This window comes from Drosophila suzukii, chromosome 2L (genome assembly GCF_043229965.1).
Source record: "Drosophila suzukii chromosome 2L, CBGP_Dsuzu_IsoJpt1.0, whole genome shotgun sequence".
Taxonomy (NCBI): Eukaryota; Metazoa; Arthropoda; class Insecta; order Diptera; family Drosophilidae; genus Drosophila; species Drosophila suzukii.
Window position 1 is genome coordinate 14884214 of NC_092080.1, and position 15736 is coordinate 14899949.

General features: G+C 41.8%; 1 protein-coding gene across 1 annotated transcript; it reads right to left on the reverse strand.

Annotated features, from left to right (window-relative positions):
* Positions 1-1887: 1887 nt before the first annotated feature.
* Positions 1888-14976, reverse strand: dnt (tyrosine-protein kinase Dnt). The gene is made up of 4 exons (XM_017069710.4): positions 14430-14976; positions 3000-4164; positions 2579-2875; positions 1888-2500 (listed from the first exon to the last, which is right to left on the reverse strand). Exons 1-4 carry the CDS (start codon positions 14608-14610, stop codon positions 2389-2391), a joined length of 1755 nt encoding a protein of 584 aa, XP_016925199.3. The 5' UTR covers positions 14611-14976; the 3' UTR covers positions 1888-2388.
* Positions 14977-15736: the final 760 nt, after the last annotated feature.

Sequence of the window (15736 nt, forward strand, 5' to 3'; positions counted from 1 at the left end):
TTTTTAAATTATCACCGAGGCGCAGTCGGGTTGCAAGTGCGGGTGGTAGATAGGGTTATGCTATATAGTCGATGGGAAATCGGAGGGACTGAGGGGAGAGGCTGCCACTTGAGTCAGACGTGGATGTAACATGGAAATCGCATGGCCATGTGAAATGGAAATGGTGGCACTACAAGCCTCCCACCCAAAATGGTTTTGGTATCCCCTTTTCAGATTCCCGGGAAATGTTCGGATAGTACATCGGCATCGATGAGGTGGGGCTGAGTTAGGAACAGTCCCTCTGAATGAAATCAATGTTGGTGGGTCTTGTCTGGCGATGGCGCCCCAACAGAAGCCGGAAATGCAAGTCAGTATTTTGCTTATCGTCTGGGTTGCTTGTTTACAGCGGGAAAAGGCGATGGGAGGAAGTGCAGAATTTAACATGGACGTGGGAGGTGGGAAACGATCACTTTAAGACTTTCCAACTAATGTCTTTGAACGGATAAGACTATAAAAACTTTTAAATAAAGAAATTATGAACTCTTTTTTTATGCCTTTAGATAGCCAACAAAAACTGTAAAATAGAATAGATAAATATTTCTTTACTTTGAATTTTCGGTATAATTATTAAAAATTTGTACACATCAGAACAGCCAATAGCTATATTGGATGTCCTTTATTGAGGCTTTGTTAAATATACTTTAAAGCAAAAATAATTTTCTTGTAAAGTGTACATTTAAAATAGTCATACCAACAAAAAAGGAAGTTTACAAAGCTCCCAAATGGAATCACACTCTATTTGAAATCATTTAGTGCAAGGTACAATACCTATTTCTTATGCAGTTTCTGTATTTATTTTTCCTAAACTCACCATCATAAAATAGTTAACTAGTTGACGACTTCGATGAGAATGTCTTCACCTGTCGTTTAATCCCTTGACTGCAGTCAACATGCCATATTATTAACTAATAAGTATAAACAAACTATGCGCTTAAGTACACTGTTTGCGTTTCGTGGGGGGATCCCTATTCGTAATGCCCTGTTGTTCCATACGGGGAATACATATTAGCAGCAATGACGACAAGCCAGGCAACACGAACAGCAACAGGCAGCAAGTTTAAAGCCGCTTAAGGCTATAACCAGAAATGCGATGGCAAACGGAGCAGGTCAAGTCGCACAAACACGAGGATTACCAGGAGGCAAAGGCAACTATGGTTGTTGATGTTGTCCTGTATGGGAATAGTACACATAGTACCGGCCAGCAGGTGCTGGGGATAAAGGAAGTTGATGCCGGTAACACAATGGCCAACACGCCAAAGGAAAAGCAAAAGGCGATTCTGTCAAAATATTTACGATATGTCGTCCTCGTCGTTTCTCTGGCAATGGCTTTCAAAGTGTAAGGACGCCCGCCCACGAGCACAAACACAATGGCCGAAGGACGCAGGACATGTGTAGCACATGCTGTTTTGTGGGCCACACTTTTTTTCCCAGCACCAGGATATATATTTCCGAGCTCATCTACGCTGCCAAGGACAAAACCATCGAGTAAAAAAATTGATTCATCTTCCAGGGTCTCTGGGAAAATTCTTTTCAGTTTATCCCACTCCCACACCTCACTTGAGCCCAAAAAACATTGTCATGTAAAATTAAAATTTATGGCTAATTTGTGTGCGTGAACGTAACTTTGTTACCGGGCCCCTTTTCCTTAGGTGCTCTCGAGTAGGAAAGCCGTAAATTTCCTCCATTTGCCTGGGCGATTTTCACCAGAAAAGTGTGGAGGACAGCCTAAGTCCCGACCTTAAGGTTCGGGGACGAGGGCGTGACTTGTGCCGGAAACGAAACCCTTCGGAAAACGGTGATAAAACCTTAACGACGAAACCATAAAATCGGATAAAAACAAATTGGTAATTTCTGGAATTGTTTTGGCATATATAGATGAGTGTATATATGTGTGTATATATTTGTATATCTTGTTTTAGTCTCTCATATAAACGGTAAATTGTCAAAAATGCTAAACATACAACATGTACTATATGCATCATAAATATGTATGTGTAATCTTAGAGGTAAATCTAATACTATTTATAAATATCACTATATTTGATTCGGCTTTCGTTTTAGCTATTTTTGATGGATTAGAGAGAGGAGTGTGCAAACTGAACTATTTCATCTAAGTGGTAAGAGTCAAGTTTATCGTAGAATAAGCTTAAGGATAAGTACTTAAAGAGTTTTGAATATGTTAACTATATGTACAGATGATGGGCCAGGTCTAGGCTAAACATTCGATTTGGCAAATCTCGTTATAACAAAGTAAAGTAAGCTACAGGACTTTATTTAACTAAGGTTAAATCTCGGAGACCCTTCAAAAGAGCCGATCCCCTCATGGATGACGTTGATACTCTTGATGTCCTAGACATAGCGCGTGATTTGTGAATAGAATTCGGAGAGACAAGATTGCAGCTGGGCAAAGGTAGGCCGCTCGCCAGGTAAAAGAGCCCAACAATAGGCCATAATCGTAAACCTTTAATGAGAAGATAAAAGAAATACCATTGAATTAGTAAAACAATCGGTTAAGATCTCCATCAATTCGAATACTCACAGCTCATCGGGGCAGTTGAAGGGTTGGGCCAGTCGATACCCATCCTTGAGGTAATGTTCCATCTCGAATGGATCCACCTCGGCATAAGGTTGTTTGGCGGAAGTACACAGCTCCCACATCAGAACCCCAAAGGCCCACGAGTCGCTGGCCTCGGAGAACTGTTTGTGTTGAAGTGCCTCCAGGGACATCCATTTAACAGGCCTATTTTCGCTGTCCCCCAGACAGTTGTAGTCTGAGGGGAAGAGATCCCGAGACAGCGAACTGTCAGACAGCTTCACACGCAGCTGATCGTCAATACTGGAAGGGAAAAATGAAGACAATTGGTTAGATTGGTAAATATTATATTATTATTAAAAATATGCGATTTAATAAGCTAAAACTTAAATGAATATTTGTAAAATACATGATTATGTATACTTACACACAGTTCCTTGTGGCAATATCCTTATGCACCACACCGTGGCTATGCAGATGGTCCAGGGCCATGGAGAGTTGCGAGGCCATCATTACAATCTGTATGGTCGTCACCGTGCGGGCACAAGCTGGGTCCAGTAGGAATAGCTTAAGATTGCGGGTATTATTCAGAGCGGGATACAGGACAAATGGTGTGGTGTGATCCTCGATAGAAACGCCAAGAACGGAAAGAATTCCGGGATGAGAGGCGCCATAGAGCAGCATTCCCTCCTGGAGTAGGAGGAGAACCTGCATCTGGCTGGCATGCTGGGCCACCGTTTTAACCAGAACATCCTGATTGTCGTTGTAAGTACCGCGATAAACTCGTCCAAAAGTTCCCTCCTGCAGAAGACTCGAAAGACGCACCCTGCAGCGCTCTACAGTCAGCTCAGAAATGCGGCGATGCAACTCCTCCGGATGTTGCTGCTCCACGGAGACGGGAACTTTGCGGGGCAAGGAGGAGCCATGAATCGGGGCTATAATCGAGGGTGTCATGTATGCCGCCGATCCCATGGAGGACTGGCAAGGCGGGTGGGTATTAAGTCTCTGAAAACTCGATGTCCTCATGGGTTGACCGCCATGCTGATGATGCTGTCTTTTGTTCGCCGCTCCCTTGACACAGTAAGCAATCATCAAGAGCAGGCACACGGATCCCATGGCCACAGAAACACCAACCACTAGGGTGATCAGTCCGGTGGGGGGCAGCATCACGGTCTCCAGCAGCTGGGGATCATCCATATCCTCCGACAGATCCTCGGCACTATCACTGACAAGGCAAATCTTCTTTCGTCGGAATACCAGGTGAGTTACATTGTTAAGCGATCGGTTTAGCACCACTTCCAGACTGACAGTCACATCCACCTCCGCTGCCTTCAGACCGCTGCACTTGAGGGCGATAGACCAGGTCTGGATGCTGGTGGGGATTTCCCCGCTGTGCGAAACATTGATCGCCGGTCGTGGCAGCACTTCCTGATCGGAGCTAACCACATTGATGCTATAGGGAAGTCCTCGACCCGCCAGCGATTGCCAGGTGAAACTTATGTCCTTGACGTTCGCCGGAACCGGTACAATAAAATTCAGAGCGTAGTTGTTTATGTGGCCTTCGCGAACGTAGTAAACCTCGGCAGAAACACCTGGAAAAAATCAAAAAAAAATCAGCAATTAGTTAGGTAAATAAAGTTCAAGGAAGATCTACAGATGGATAGTAAAATTTGATATCTTTAAAACGAAGTGTACTGAAAGATCCAAAGCAGATCGCATCCTTCTTCATCATTGTTGACCATTACATGTAGCATTTACTCGCAAATAAACTAAGCACGTGCACTTTCCATATCCTCCTCGAGAACTTTTCTCATGCTAGTTGATAAAACAAACTCATCCTCTACTTTGTATGTAAATCTTTCCGTATGCACTCAGTGCAATGAGTTTTTCTAGAGGCTTGTTTGCTTAACCCGATCCACAGACAGTCGCCGGCAACATTTTATATAAATAAACACGGGCGAGCGCTCGAGTTTAGGGAATTCCTTGGAAACTATTTTCGAGTTTATCATCACTTGTATCTGTATCTGTATCTGTAGCTGTATCTACCGGGAATCTATGTAGAACAACAGCACGAACTGGATTTAGGGAGAAACGGCAATGGAAGAGCGGTGATCTGAGGTTGGCAAAACAAGAACACAGGGCAAAGACAAACAGAATGAGCCATGTCTGGGTTTTGTTCCCTTTACTTCGATTGCCTGTCTGCCCGATTGCGGTTTGACCCAGGCCGATTCTTCGAGTTAATGAAGCATCTTCGGCTGTGTTTTTATTTATTCTTGTTTTTCCCTCTTTTTTCAGAGATGTCTGGCCGCGATTGCCAACTCATTTGGTTTTGTTATGACGTCTTATGCTAATGATAATGATGCAGGCAGGTAGTTTTTTGTACAGCTTTAATGGTTCGTCCTAACAAGATTTTCCTGGACCACACAAATCGAAATTTAAGTAAGCCAAATTGATCAACAATGACGCGCACTCGCTGCCCAATTTTCTGCTGCCACTTTTGGGTGCACTTTCAGTGCATTCAACTTTCCCCCAAATAAAACTGGCAAAAAGTGGGGCCCGAGAAATAATTTACGAAAATCCCTGGTACACCCGAGAGAGGAGGAAAGCCATGCCACGCGCACTTCCTTTGACAACTGGCAATAACAATAAAAATCAGCGAGCTTGTAGGTAGACAGAGCTCCAGACATCGCCCTAGACGTACCACTAGATATAGGTATGGTCGATGGCGATGGCGGAGGCAGACCCGGCAAATGGCTCAACTGGGTGGCATATAAATTGTGTCAGACATGCGGGTATATACTGCACTTGTAAAAATAAAGCTATGCCACTAATATACAATTTTAATAAAAATAAAAGCAGTTTCCTAGCTTACATAACCTTTAGATAAGTTAGGAACTAACCCAAGATAGCAACCCAAAACCAAAATTAAAATGTTTTTAACCAAAGTTATCTTTACTTTTCCAGATAGTTTGGTATACTACAAGTTGTACTTATTTTCCCCAGTGCATTTATACTTAAGCCCTGCAGACTTGGCTCCCCAATGGGCCCTGCCAACATCCTCGGCTATGTGCAACATGTTGCACGTTGCTGTTGCTGAGTTGCGGCGGCTACGACAAATTCCTCGGCAGCATTTTAAAAATAGCGCCCATGACTTAATCAAATGCAACGCGTCCTGTCTCTATAGCAATTTCCCTCCAGGCAGGCTGCTTTTCAGCCTCAGACACACGCTTCCATTGACCCTTTTCACCGAGGCCAGCAAGATGTCCCGGCCAAGAGTCGTCACTCGGGCCCAGAGTTCACAGGTTCATGTGAAAGTTGCCGCTCTATTGCATTTTTATAAGGTGAATGCATGGGGCGGGGGCTGGGGATCTGGGATGGGATGGGATAGGATGGGTTGCAATGGGACGGGATACGTTGGGATTGTCGAGGGCCGCGTCTTGAAGTGGATTCGTTGTCGTCTACCTTATGTCACGAGCAAATGTCACTTGCATGTGCCCAACGCGGGTCGGCTCTTGAACTTTTTTAACCTTTTTGTGCTCGTATTATCCGCCATGTTCATAACTGGCTGGCTTTTCCAATGCACAGAGAGAAAATCACAATGTGAAATGTTTATAAAAGAAATATAAAAATATATAATTACAATTAAAGTAGTAATATATTATATTTTATTAGCATATTTCAATTGGAAGTTCTATGATATGAATTTCTACTAATAGATCTTTGATATTTTTTCTCCGTGTGGGCGTGCCTGCTATGAGAACCTGGAAAAAGATGTGATGGTAGTGGTGGCGGCGTCGCGAGTCTCCCATATCGTATGTCGAATTTTTCGGAGCGTGCAGTCATGATGCTGTCGTTGCGAGTATTTTTTGCAACTTTTTAATAGCTTGCTACTGCTCAGAGTCACAGTCGTGACCATTGTTACACCGCTTCCAAGGAGCGGAGGGGCATCCTACATAGAACTGCCGAAACGACTGGCCGGAGACACTCGTACACCAAAATAAAAAAAAAATTAAAATAAAAAAAACGGAGAAAAAGTCTACGGTTCGGTTTGGTTTCCATTTTCATGTAATTAGCGTTGCAATTCGTGAAGTGCTTTCCGCTGTGCCGATTTCCTATGCTGATTTTTCCCAAACCGAAACAAAGACCAGCAAAAAAATTAGAGTTTTCGCTGAGGTCACTCCTTGGGGTCAGCGGTTTGGTAGTGGCCATCTCATAACTTGGACTGTTTTTTTTGTTTTGGGCAGGGAGTGGTGAATGGGTGTGGGAAGTCATCTGAATGTGGTTTTTCTAAAGGGCAAAGGCTGGAAATATTTGTTTTGCAAATTTACCACTTGGGGTTAACGATCCCATCATAAGAAATTTAAGAAAATGCTCTTAACTATTCGATTTTGGTCAATTTTCTAAAGTTGGTAGATTGTTTTTGGATCTATAATATAAACCAGCAACCCATACATTATTTATAAACTCCTAAACTAGGTCTTTCGAAAGATAAATTGGGGCCAAATCGAAGATAGATCCCTGATGTTTATAAATGGACCTTAAGTGATGGGTAATTTATGAAAACTAGTGGCACAGCAACACCTTCGATTTACTGTCGTATTCCTTCGTCAACTTCTTGGCTTCGTTGGCCATTATCTCCATTTGACAAATATCCCAGGCTCAGGCTGTGACTACAAGTAATTTTGCTTAAGCAAACAGACTGGTACGTGGGGCACATGGACAACCCTCTGCCGGGGTCTTTGGGCATCTTCTCCTGGCATCTTTTATCTTGTCCAATCCTCCCAGGCAAACGAAATTGCAATAGATGATAAATGATGGCACAGCGACTCCATCTGCACCGTAACCGCATTGAACCTTTTGCAGACTCTGCAGCCACCCCATCCAATATTCCGGGCTTCGGTTTCGGTTTCCCCCCCATCTAATGGCTAATATGTCACTTTGGCTGCATTGGCTTGAAATCTGCTCCGGGTCTTTTGTGCAGTTTGTGGCCAAATCGAAAAATAAATAAAACAAATGATCGGCGCCTGCCGGGAACCGCCTTCAAAGGCCCCCCCGTCCACCCCATCCCCTTGGCTTATCACGCACAACAATCTCGCTTACAAGCTCTTGGGGCACCACCCCCAAAACGGACGCCCACCACATGTCAACATTTAACATGTTTTTGAGCCATGTCTCCGTCTCCAGCCGGCAAAACCCCCCCTGGAAAAGTCTCCCCCCACTCGCATCCGTATCTTTGTGTGAATCGTTTCTTAGTTGCCTCACGTCGTTATGATAAATGATGCTGCTCCTTTTGTTTTGCCTATTATTTTATTTTTTCCTGCTTGGTTGGCCTTTTTTGCAGCCGCGGGCTCATCGTTCTCGTTTCTCGTTTTCGGCTTTTGATTGTAACAAATTTGTGCCAGCAAAATTAGCCATCTCTTTAGGGCAAAATCTCTGCCAACTCAAGCGATTTGGCACAGTTAACGCGTAGATTTTCCCTTTTTTTTTGGTTGGGGGGCCCACCGAAAATAAGCCCAAATTAATCATTTAAATTTCCAGAGTTGACGTTTTCCAAACAATTTTGGCCAACTGACAAAAAAACAAACGGCTTTGACCGGCCGGCTTATTGTAATATCCAGAATCAATAGTAATTAACCTTAATCGTTATTCATTTTTTGTCAGTTTTCTGTTGTCTTTTCAGTGTTGAGTTGTGAGAGAAGAGGAGACAGCCTCCTAAAAATATATATATAAATGATGGGGGTCAAGAGCGATGGTGTGTGAAGATAATTGAGCTTCGAGTGGCTGCAGCTGGGCAAGCTAAAACCTTTTGTAAAGACAAAAAATTACGAAAGTATCTATAAGGAAAAAAGGTCCAAAAGAGATAAAGAGATACAGAGAGATACAAAAGTTCAAACTCCTTTTTATATACAAAAAACTAAGTTAAGGAAACAGTTAGCTCTATTACTATTTATATGATTTGTTTATTTTTCAATCCGCAAACTCTAAAATATTTATACATTTTCTGTAACAACTTGAAGACACATGAATCAGATAAAATCCCCGGAGATTCGTGTCTTGCAGTGCCACACTATCTGCCAGTTAGCAATGCCATCTATACTAATATACTTCAGAGCGTATCACGAATTTTCCCATTGTGGGAATGTCAGCAAAATCGTGTTAGCAGCACATTCATCTCACGGATTGCATTGCCGTAGTATGCCTAGTTAGCGATGCATCTAGATGATGCTGCTGATGCCACGATACAAGCCAACTGCCTGTTTTTTTTTTTTACAAAGAAATTCCCCTCCAACGCCCACTCCGATGGGTATTATTCGCCATCCCTTCAATACTTTCCATGTAGCTTTCTGCAACGGAAAACTCCCACAGCGCATAACCCAAATAAACACCGAACAACTCAATAAACACACAGTGCAGCAGCGACAACAAAAGAGCAGATGCACGCACTGCATCTGCATCTTTGCATCTTTGCAGTTGCCCAAAGCAGCCACGCCCCATTTCGCAGCGCCCACATGTCACAGTGACATGGAAATAAACTCGATGGCTGCGACAACTCTGCACAGAGAGAAAAAGTATTAAATAACGATTGAGAAAAAAAGAGGGGTTAAAGTTTTATTATTAATTTAAAAGAAAAAACTTCAGATTGCATTAAATATAATAATAAAGATATGCATTATTTTTCGACCCCAAACTTTCCCTTGTTTTAGGGATAGTTTTCTCTATACTTTTCTCTCTCTGCAAAAACAGAAATCGGGCTTCATTGATAGCGCTTTCTGTTGTTTAAAGTAAATATGATTATTCCTTTTTTGCCATACTATGCATGCATATTCGGCTTGCATGTGTATACCCATATATATTGTACGGGGAGCACTAGCCGGGCAAACAATGGCTGATATTTATTATTGACATACGCCCCACTGCCCCATCGCTGCTCTCCATCTGGCAGCCCCCGGCGGGGTTATCAGAGTTGTCAGTTCCCAGTGATAACCGCAGCACAGTAGCGTTCGGAGGAGCCAGCCCCTCAGTAAGCCTTTGACGAGAATCGGGACCCACTCCACTCCACGGGCCCCATTCGTTTATTATTTGCCGGGGAAGTATTGCAGTCGCTTTTATTGCCTGCAATCGGTTTATGCGATTTTCATTTGTTTAAATGCCGTTTTTTGTCGATAGTTTGGAAATGGTAATGGGAAATGGCTTTAAGCCCGGGCTTAGTCAAGTTTATGACGGTTTACAGTCACCAGACAGACACATGAACCCATAAACTATGTATGCAAATGACCCTGACTGAGCCTCCCAATTTGGCCCTGCCTGTTACCACGCCTAATCAAACTGCAGTTTCCAATGTCAAACACGTAGCCCCGGGTAATTCGAAACTCTTCTGCTATCAAAAAATCGTAATGAAATCGGAGAGGAGAGAGATCTTGTTTGGTTTTGGGGAGACTTTATGACCTGCCAAGTGCCCATCAATTCGAAATCGATAGCCCTACGAGGCCGCACGATCTCTGATCGCATTTAGAAATAGATTGAAAATAAAATCGAAATATTGATCCCAAATGCCCGGGCACGACAAACTTTTGGGACTGGCTCATAAGTCACGTACGAACAGATAAATATCTCCGCTGATCGTGGACCCACAGAAAGCTAGTGCGGAAATGATCACAGAACAACGTGATAAACTGTGGCCAAAATAGATAATGGATTTAATGAAGCCGGAGATGATCAGTTATCCACGCTAGCCGATAGAAATCAGGTGAGGATCTGATTGGGAGCTGGTTGAAAATGACTTTAGAAGTAATATTGGCTAAATCCATTTTCTGAAGGCTTCAGAAAGATATTATATTACGTTAGATTAGACACAGAAGGCTTTAAAAGCTAAAATCGATTAGGTCCACTTGAATATTATTTTACTATGGGAATCGGATATCTTAAACTCATGAATGATGCATTCAAGTGCTAATTTATTGTCATATAAAATTTTAAAGACATTTTCAAAGTTAAGATGTGTTAAGATCAAGATCTCTCCGGCCAACACAGTTTATTGTCCCCCTTTCGCGATCACTAATTGAACAGATAAGATCTGCGGACGCGACAGCTGTGTCAACTCCTTCGGATAGCACTTTTTACGATCTGTCAGGTGAGCTGTTAACGCTAGCACATCGTATAGCAAAAACTGGCACGATCAGGTCCATAAACTTTCCCCACCCTCTCTATTTTTACCCATTTTTTGCTTTCGAAGAGGGGACAGCTTCATTAGCTAATGGCCACTTCATTATGTGTGACTGGCGAACCCAACGAACGGCGAAACTGGACAATAAATTGCCAAACACCAATTAAAATATAAATCATGCCTGCTGATCATATCCAAGTAGCAAGTTGCCAGCCAAAGCCAAACCGTTAGTAGGGGTATATAGTGGGGGGGAACGAAGTCTGGGTGGATCGGTGGCGATTCTCGGAAGGCTTTTAGCACGACCAGATGAAACGGCCTCCTGTTCGCTTACAATTATCGGCTGCTGAGATCTTGGAAAGGCAGCCAAGAACAAGCCATAAACCGGAGAAGCGCACAAATGTCTCTACTAGGCCGGGGGAAAAACAAAACACGAGATACAAAAATATAAAAAGAAAACAACAAAAAAACAAAGTAAACGAGATACATGCCAGGCTTGTTACGGCCATCCGACAGATTCAACAGCTTTAGCTTCGGTTAGGTGCTAAAAGTTGCCACAGTAGCGCGTCGTGTGTATCTTCGAGATACTCTTGCACCTCGGCAGCTTGTTTGCTGTGTAAGCCGCTTAGCCGCGGCTCACTTCAAATAACAAAAGCCATCAATACATGTTTCCAGATGCCTAGGCAAATATGAAAATATTTAAATTGGCCCAAACAAAAGGCCCTCGAGCTCTCAATTCATTTAGCACAGTTGGTGGTAAATTTAACACATCCAACTTAGCGTTTTCCCCCAATATTCTCGACAGTATCTTTGTATCTTCAACATCATAGCGGCTAATTTATGGCCCAAAGCGGCTACCAATCGATCATTCGCGAGGGGGCGTGGCCATCTTAGCACATTCTCCGCTTCGAAAGTGTGAAAATCGTGCCAAAGCCATTGGCAAAGCCTCCATAATCCCGGTTCTTTTAACCATTTCAGTTTTAATTGCAGCTTCATTAGCAGGCAAGAAACAGTAAAATTAAATCAAAGCACCCCAAAATGGTCACCATAAAAAGCTGGAAAAATTCCAAATCGTCTATAAAATGCCATAAAAAGTACTGAAAGAGGGAAAAATACGAGAACTGTAGCAGGGGGAAGGCAATAAAATTAAATTTAAATAATGCACTTTTGGCTATTTAAAATGTAGCGCGTGTCACAGCAGCAAAAAAAGTCGTTAAACTTTTTTCGGGGTGCTCCTCTTCGCTGTGATGGTTTATTTCTGAGGCATATGATTGGAATCGAAATGGGAATAAAGTTGGAAAACGTATGATCATATCATATATGATGATTCGATCGAGCATGGGCCCAACCCATGCTGGCTGGATCGTATTTCATATGACTGTCAGATGCCAGGAACTTTATGACTCAAAACTTTTTAGCATTGAACTTTGCCGGGACCCCTGTCGAGATGATAAAAAATAAGGGAACTAACCGCGTGCGATCATCGGCGAGCTATAAATTACGCGTAAATGCAAATGAAATTCATTTAAGCCGCCAACTTTGGCTAAAGACCACGCAGAAACCCCGCCCCCCAGTCCAAAAACCCCTTTTTGCGCACACAAATCAAATGCAAATTATGCAGCTTAATTGATTTATGGCCCACGGAGTGAGGAGTACAAAGCATTTGCGCATTTCTTTATGGCCCGTCTATATGCATTTATCCTACGCAAGTCTGCGCAACTTTTCGACTTTGTCTTAATTACCCCACAGCTATATGTATCTACAATTTGCAGCGCTTTGCTGGCAAAGTGCGGCCCACAGCCCCCAGAATATTCTGCATACTTGATTTCACGCCCCCGAAATCCCGAATCCGAAATGCAAACGCAAAATTATGCGCATCGTCATCGTCGTCAGCGAAACGGCTCCCACACATGGTTAGAAAAAGATAAAGAAAACTTCGATTTAACAAGGCGCGTTGCATGCCAAAATCTGGTGCTGCTGGAACAGCATCGCAAGTGGGCAGACTTGTCATGGAAAATACTGCCAAAAATGCAGAAAGCCCTTCAAAGGGGGTAAGAAAGTGCACACACAGTGGGATGATCCCCTTTGAACTGTTCAATTTTAAACTTCAAGGTTCAACATTAAAGAATTTTTAAAAAACCAAGTTAGGTTTGAAAAACTACTTCCAAAAAAAAACAGAAAGTTAAGATTTAGTACCGCTTGTACCAAAATTATATATACCAGAAGCAGTATTGGTATTGAAGAATAGATTTCAGACCAAATAATATAAAGTCTATACTTTACAGTTTCATATCTGTACTAAACAGTCTGGAATTTGGATTTGTGGATTTTAAACCAACTAATTTTAATGTAACACTTGGAAATGTATTACTTTAACCCTCATTTAATCGACTCCAAATCGAAACTCAATGTGTTGAATTAATGTAACAGTTAAGCAAGTTAGTTAGTTTTCTTTGACTACATCTTTCGGTGAATGTTATAAGGTATATAATATACATATCTATCTACTGTTAGAAAATTCAGTATTATAATAGCTATATTGTAAAGTTTTCATATAATTCTAAGTATTCTTCCATAGTTATTTAACATTTTTCCTTTGAAAACTTGAACTTAAAGTTTTGGCATTTGAGCCAATACCTTTTTTCACATTTTTTAAAACGACAAATAACTGAAGGGTAATCGAATACCACAAGTAAACTTTTGGTGTTCTTTATATTTACGGGGCTGTAAGGTATAGTATATGCAAATGTAACCTAGTAACTCTTAAAAACAGTGGAGCTAACAGGAAATTTCTTTAAAAGATACAAATGTTTCGCTTCGACTCTCACAGAATTTGAAACTTTCGTTGAGACGGTGTGCTTCTAAGAATATGTGAAATGCACCCCACTGTGCATTCCGCCACCCCTCACAGCTGATGCCCCGCCCACCACCACCCGCGCCCACTGCTCTTCTTCTTGTTCTTTTCTCAGCTCCTTCTCGCAGTCACGTTTTCGTTGTTGTTTTTTTTTTGGGTGGCTTTGTTGTTGTCGCCTTTGCGTTGTCATCTCGTTTGCATGTTCCTCTCTTTCCTGCTCTTGCTCCCTCTCCCCTCTCCCGTTATCTTATCCTCCGCAAGCTCACTTTGCGCTTTTTTTTGGTTTTGGGTTGCTAAGGAATTTCAGTTCCAAGAAATATTCAAAAATATTCTCCACCAAGGGAGATAAATTGAATGCAGCATGTAGATTTTCAGACTTTGTTGTTGTCTTTATATATTTTGGCGTGTCTGCTGCTTCCTCTTCTTATTTTTCTTCTTCTTTTTTGTTTTTATACGAAGCGTAAAATTTCCTAACGAAGCAAACGAAAGTTGGTTGTTGATTTTGTTGTTGCGGGCGGTTTGTTTATTTGTTTTACTGTTTAACAACACCTGCGGCATGCGCAAGAGAGAGAGAAAGAGAGAGGTGATAGAGCGAGGGCATCTAAATTAAGCCAAAGCAAGGCAAATAAACAAAATTTTTAAAGGGAAGTGCGCTTTTTCACTATCAAAATGAATGAAAACTTAAAATTGTCTTTAATTGGTTGACACAAGTTGCTTAATTGTTGTTTACTTTTCAGAAAGAGAGCGAGAAAGAGAGAATGGGAGAGTTTAAAGGAAAGAAATCAATAACAAATGGGCGCGACAAAAAAATTAAAAAAAAAAAAAATATAGAAAAAACTCACCTAATAAACGCATTACTTCCACGGGATTTAGGAAAACATTCAGATGAGCCGCAACTTCGCTGCCAGGGCGCAGTTGCAGCGCTGCCAGCGTCAGCAGAGAAAGCAACCACATTTTCCGGCTCAACTTCATTATAATATTTGTTTTGTCTGCATTTTTGCCGCATTTATTCACAGATTCCATTTTATTTTGTATACTTTTCGACAGTTTTTCGCACTTTTATCACACACTGCAATTCGTAAACAATCTTAACGAACGACCAGCACAAGGGAAAATCGTAAATTGGGAGAGAGACAGGGACGCCGCGAGAGAGAGAGCTAGTGCGAGTGCGAGTGCGACGGCGTCGTTTTAGCACCAAAAAACGCCAAAAACATTGTTAAAGCGCTAAAATCTTATATATTTCGCTTCTATAAACAATACATAGTCTCTTAATTCACGCACTTGTATTTTCTACACCGATTTCCACGATTTTCTGTCACACTTTCACAGTTTTTTTTACTACGGAGCAAGCATTTCTTCTTTTCTTCGCGAAGTCAAAAAAACTTATGAAGGCAATAGATATACAAAATTGCCCGTCGAACTTATTTGTCCAAACAGTTTGACAACCAGGTTGCCTCGAACTTGTCGACGTCGAACTCGAACAACAAGTTCGCGCAACACGCTGCTCTGCTCCCCTCTCCTTTCTTCTCTGCCGATCCTCTGCCACTGTTAGAAAACGTTGTATCTTAACTTTAAGACAATTTTTAAATCAATTGTACAAAGGGCAAGCCTTCAAAAACAGCCCCAGAAGATTTAAAAATAAATTGCGATTTTCATATATTTTGTATAAATGGCTTAAGAGTAATCTTCCGCAACATGAATAAATATCTTTTTACATAAATATCAATGTTCAGTTAGGTGGTTCTTAAAAATTTGATTTTGATGCCGAATAATTAATCAATTTAATACCTTCAAGATTGAGATCCAATTTTTGTATTTTTACCCTTACGCAAAAAAAATTTAAAAAATGTTTTTTATTTTTTTTTAATAAAAGGCGCTCAGGAATTGTGTTTACAACTAGAATTGAACATTACAACTAGAGTGAACATGTTCGAGCCGGCAGTATGATGTTGCAGCCCTATGCTCTTTCGCTCGATGGTCTTCTCTGGCGAATGAGCAGAGCAAAGAAAAATGCCAAAAGGGACAGAACGCCCCCTGGCGGCGGTTGAATGCAAGCAGGCGTGGCATACGTACATATCCACACGAAAAGTTGGAAGAGAATCAAATTCCGATATAACAGTCTGATCAGGGGAAAATAAATTATAACAGT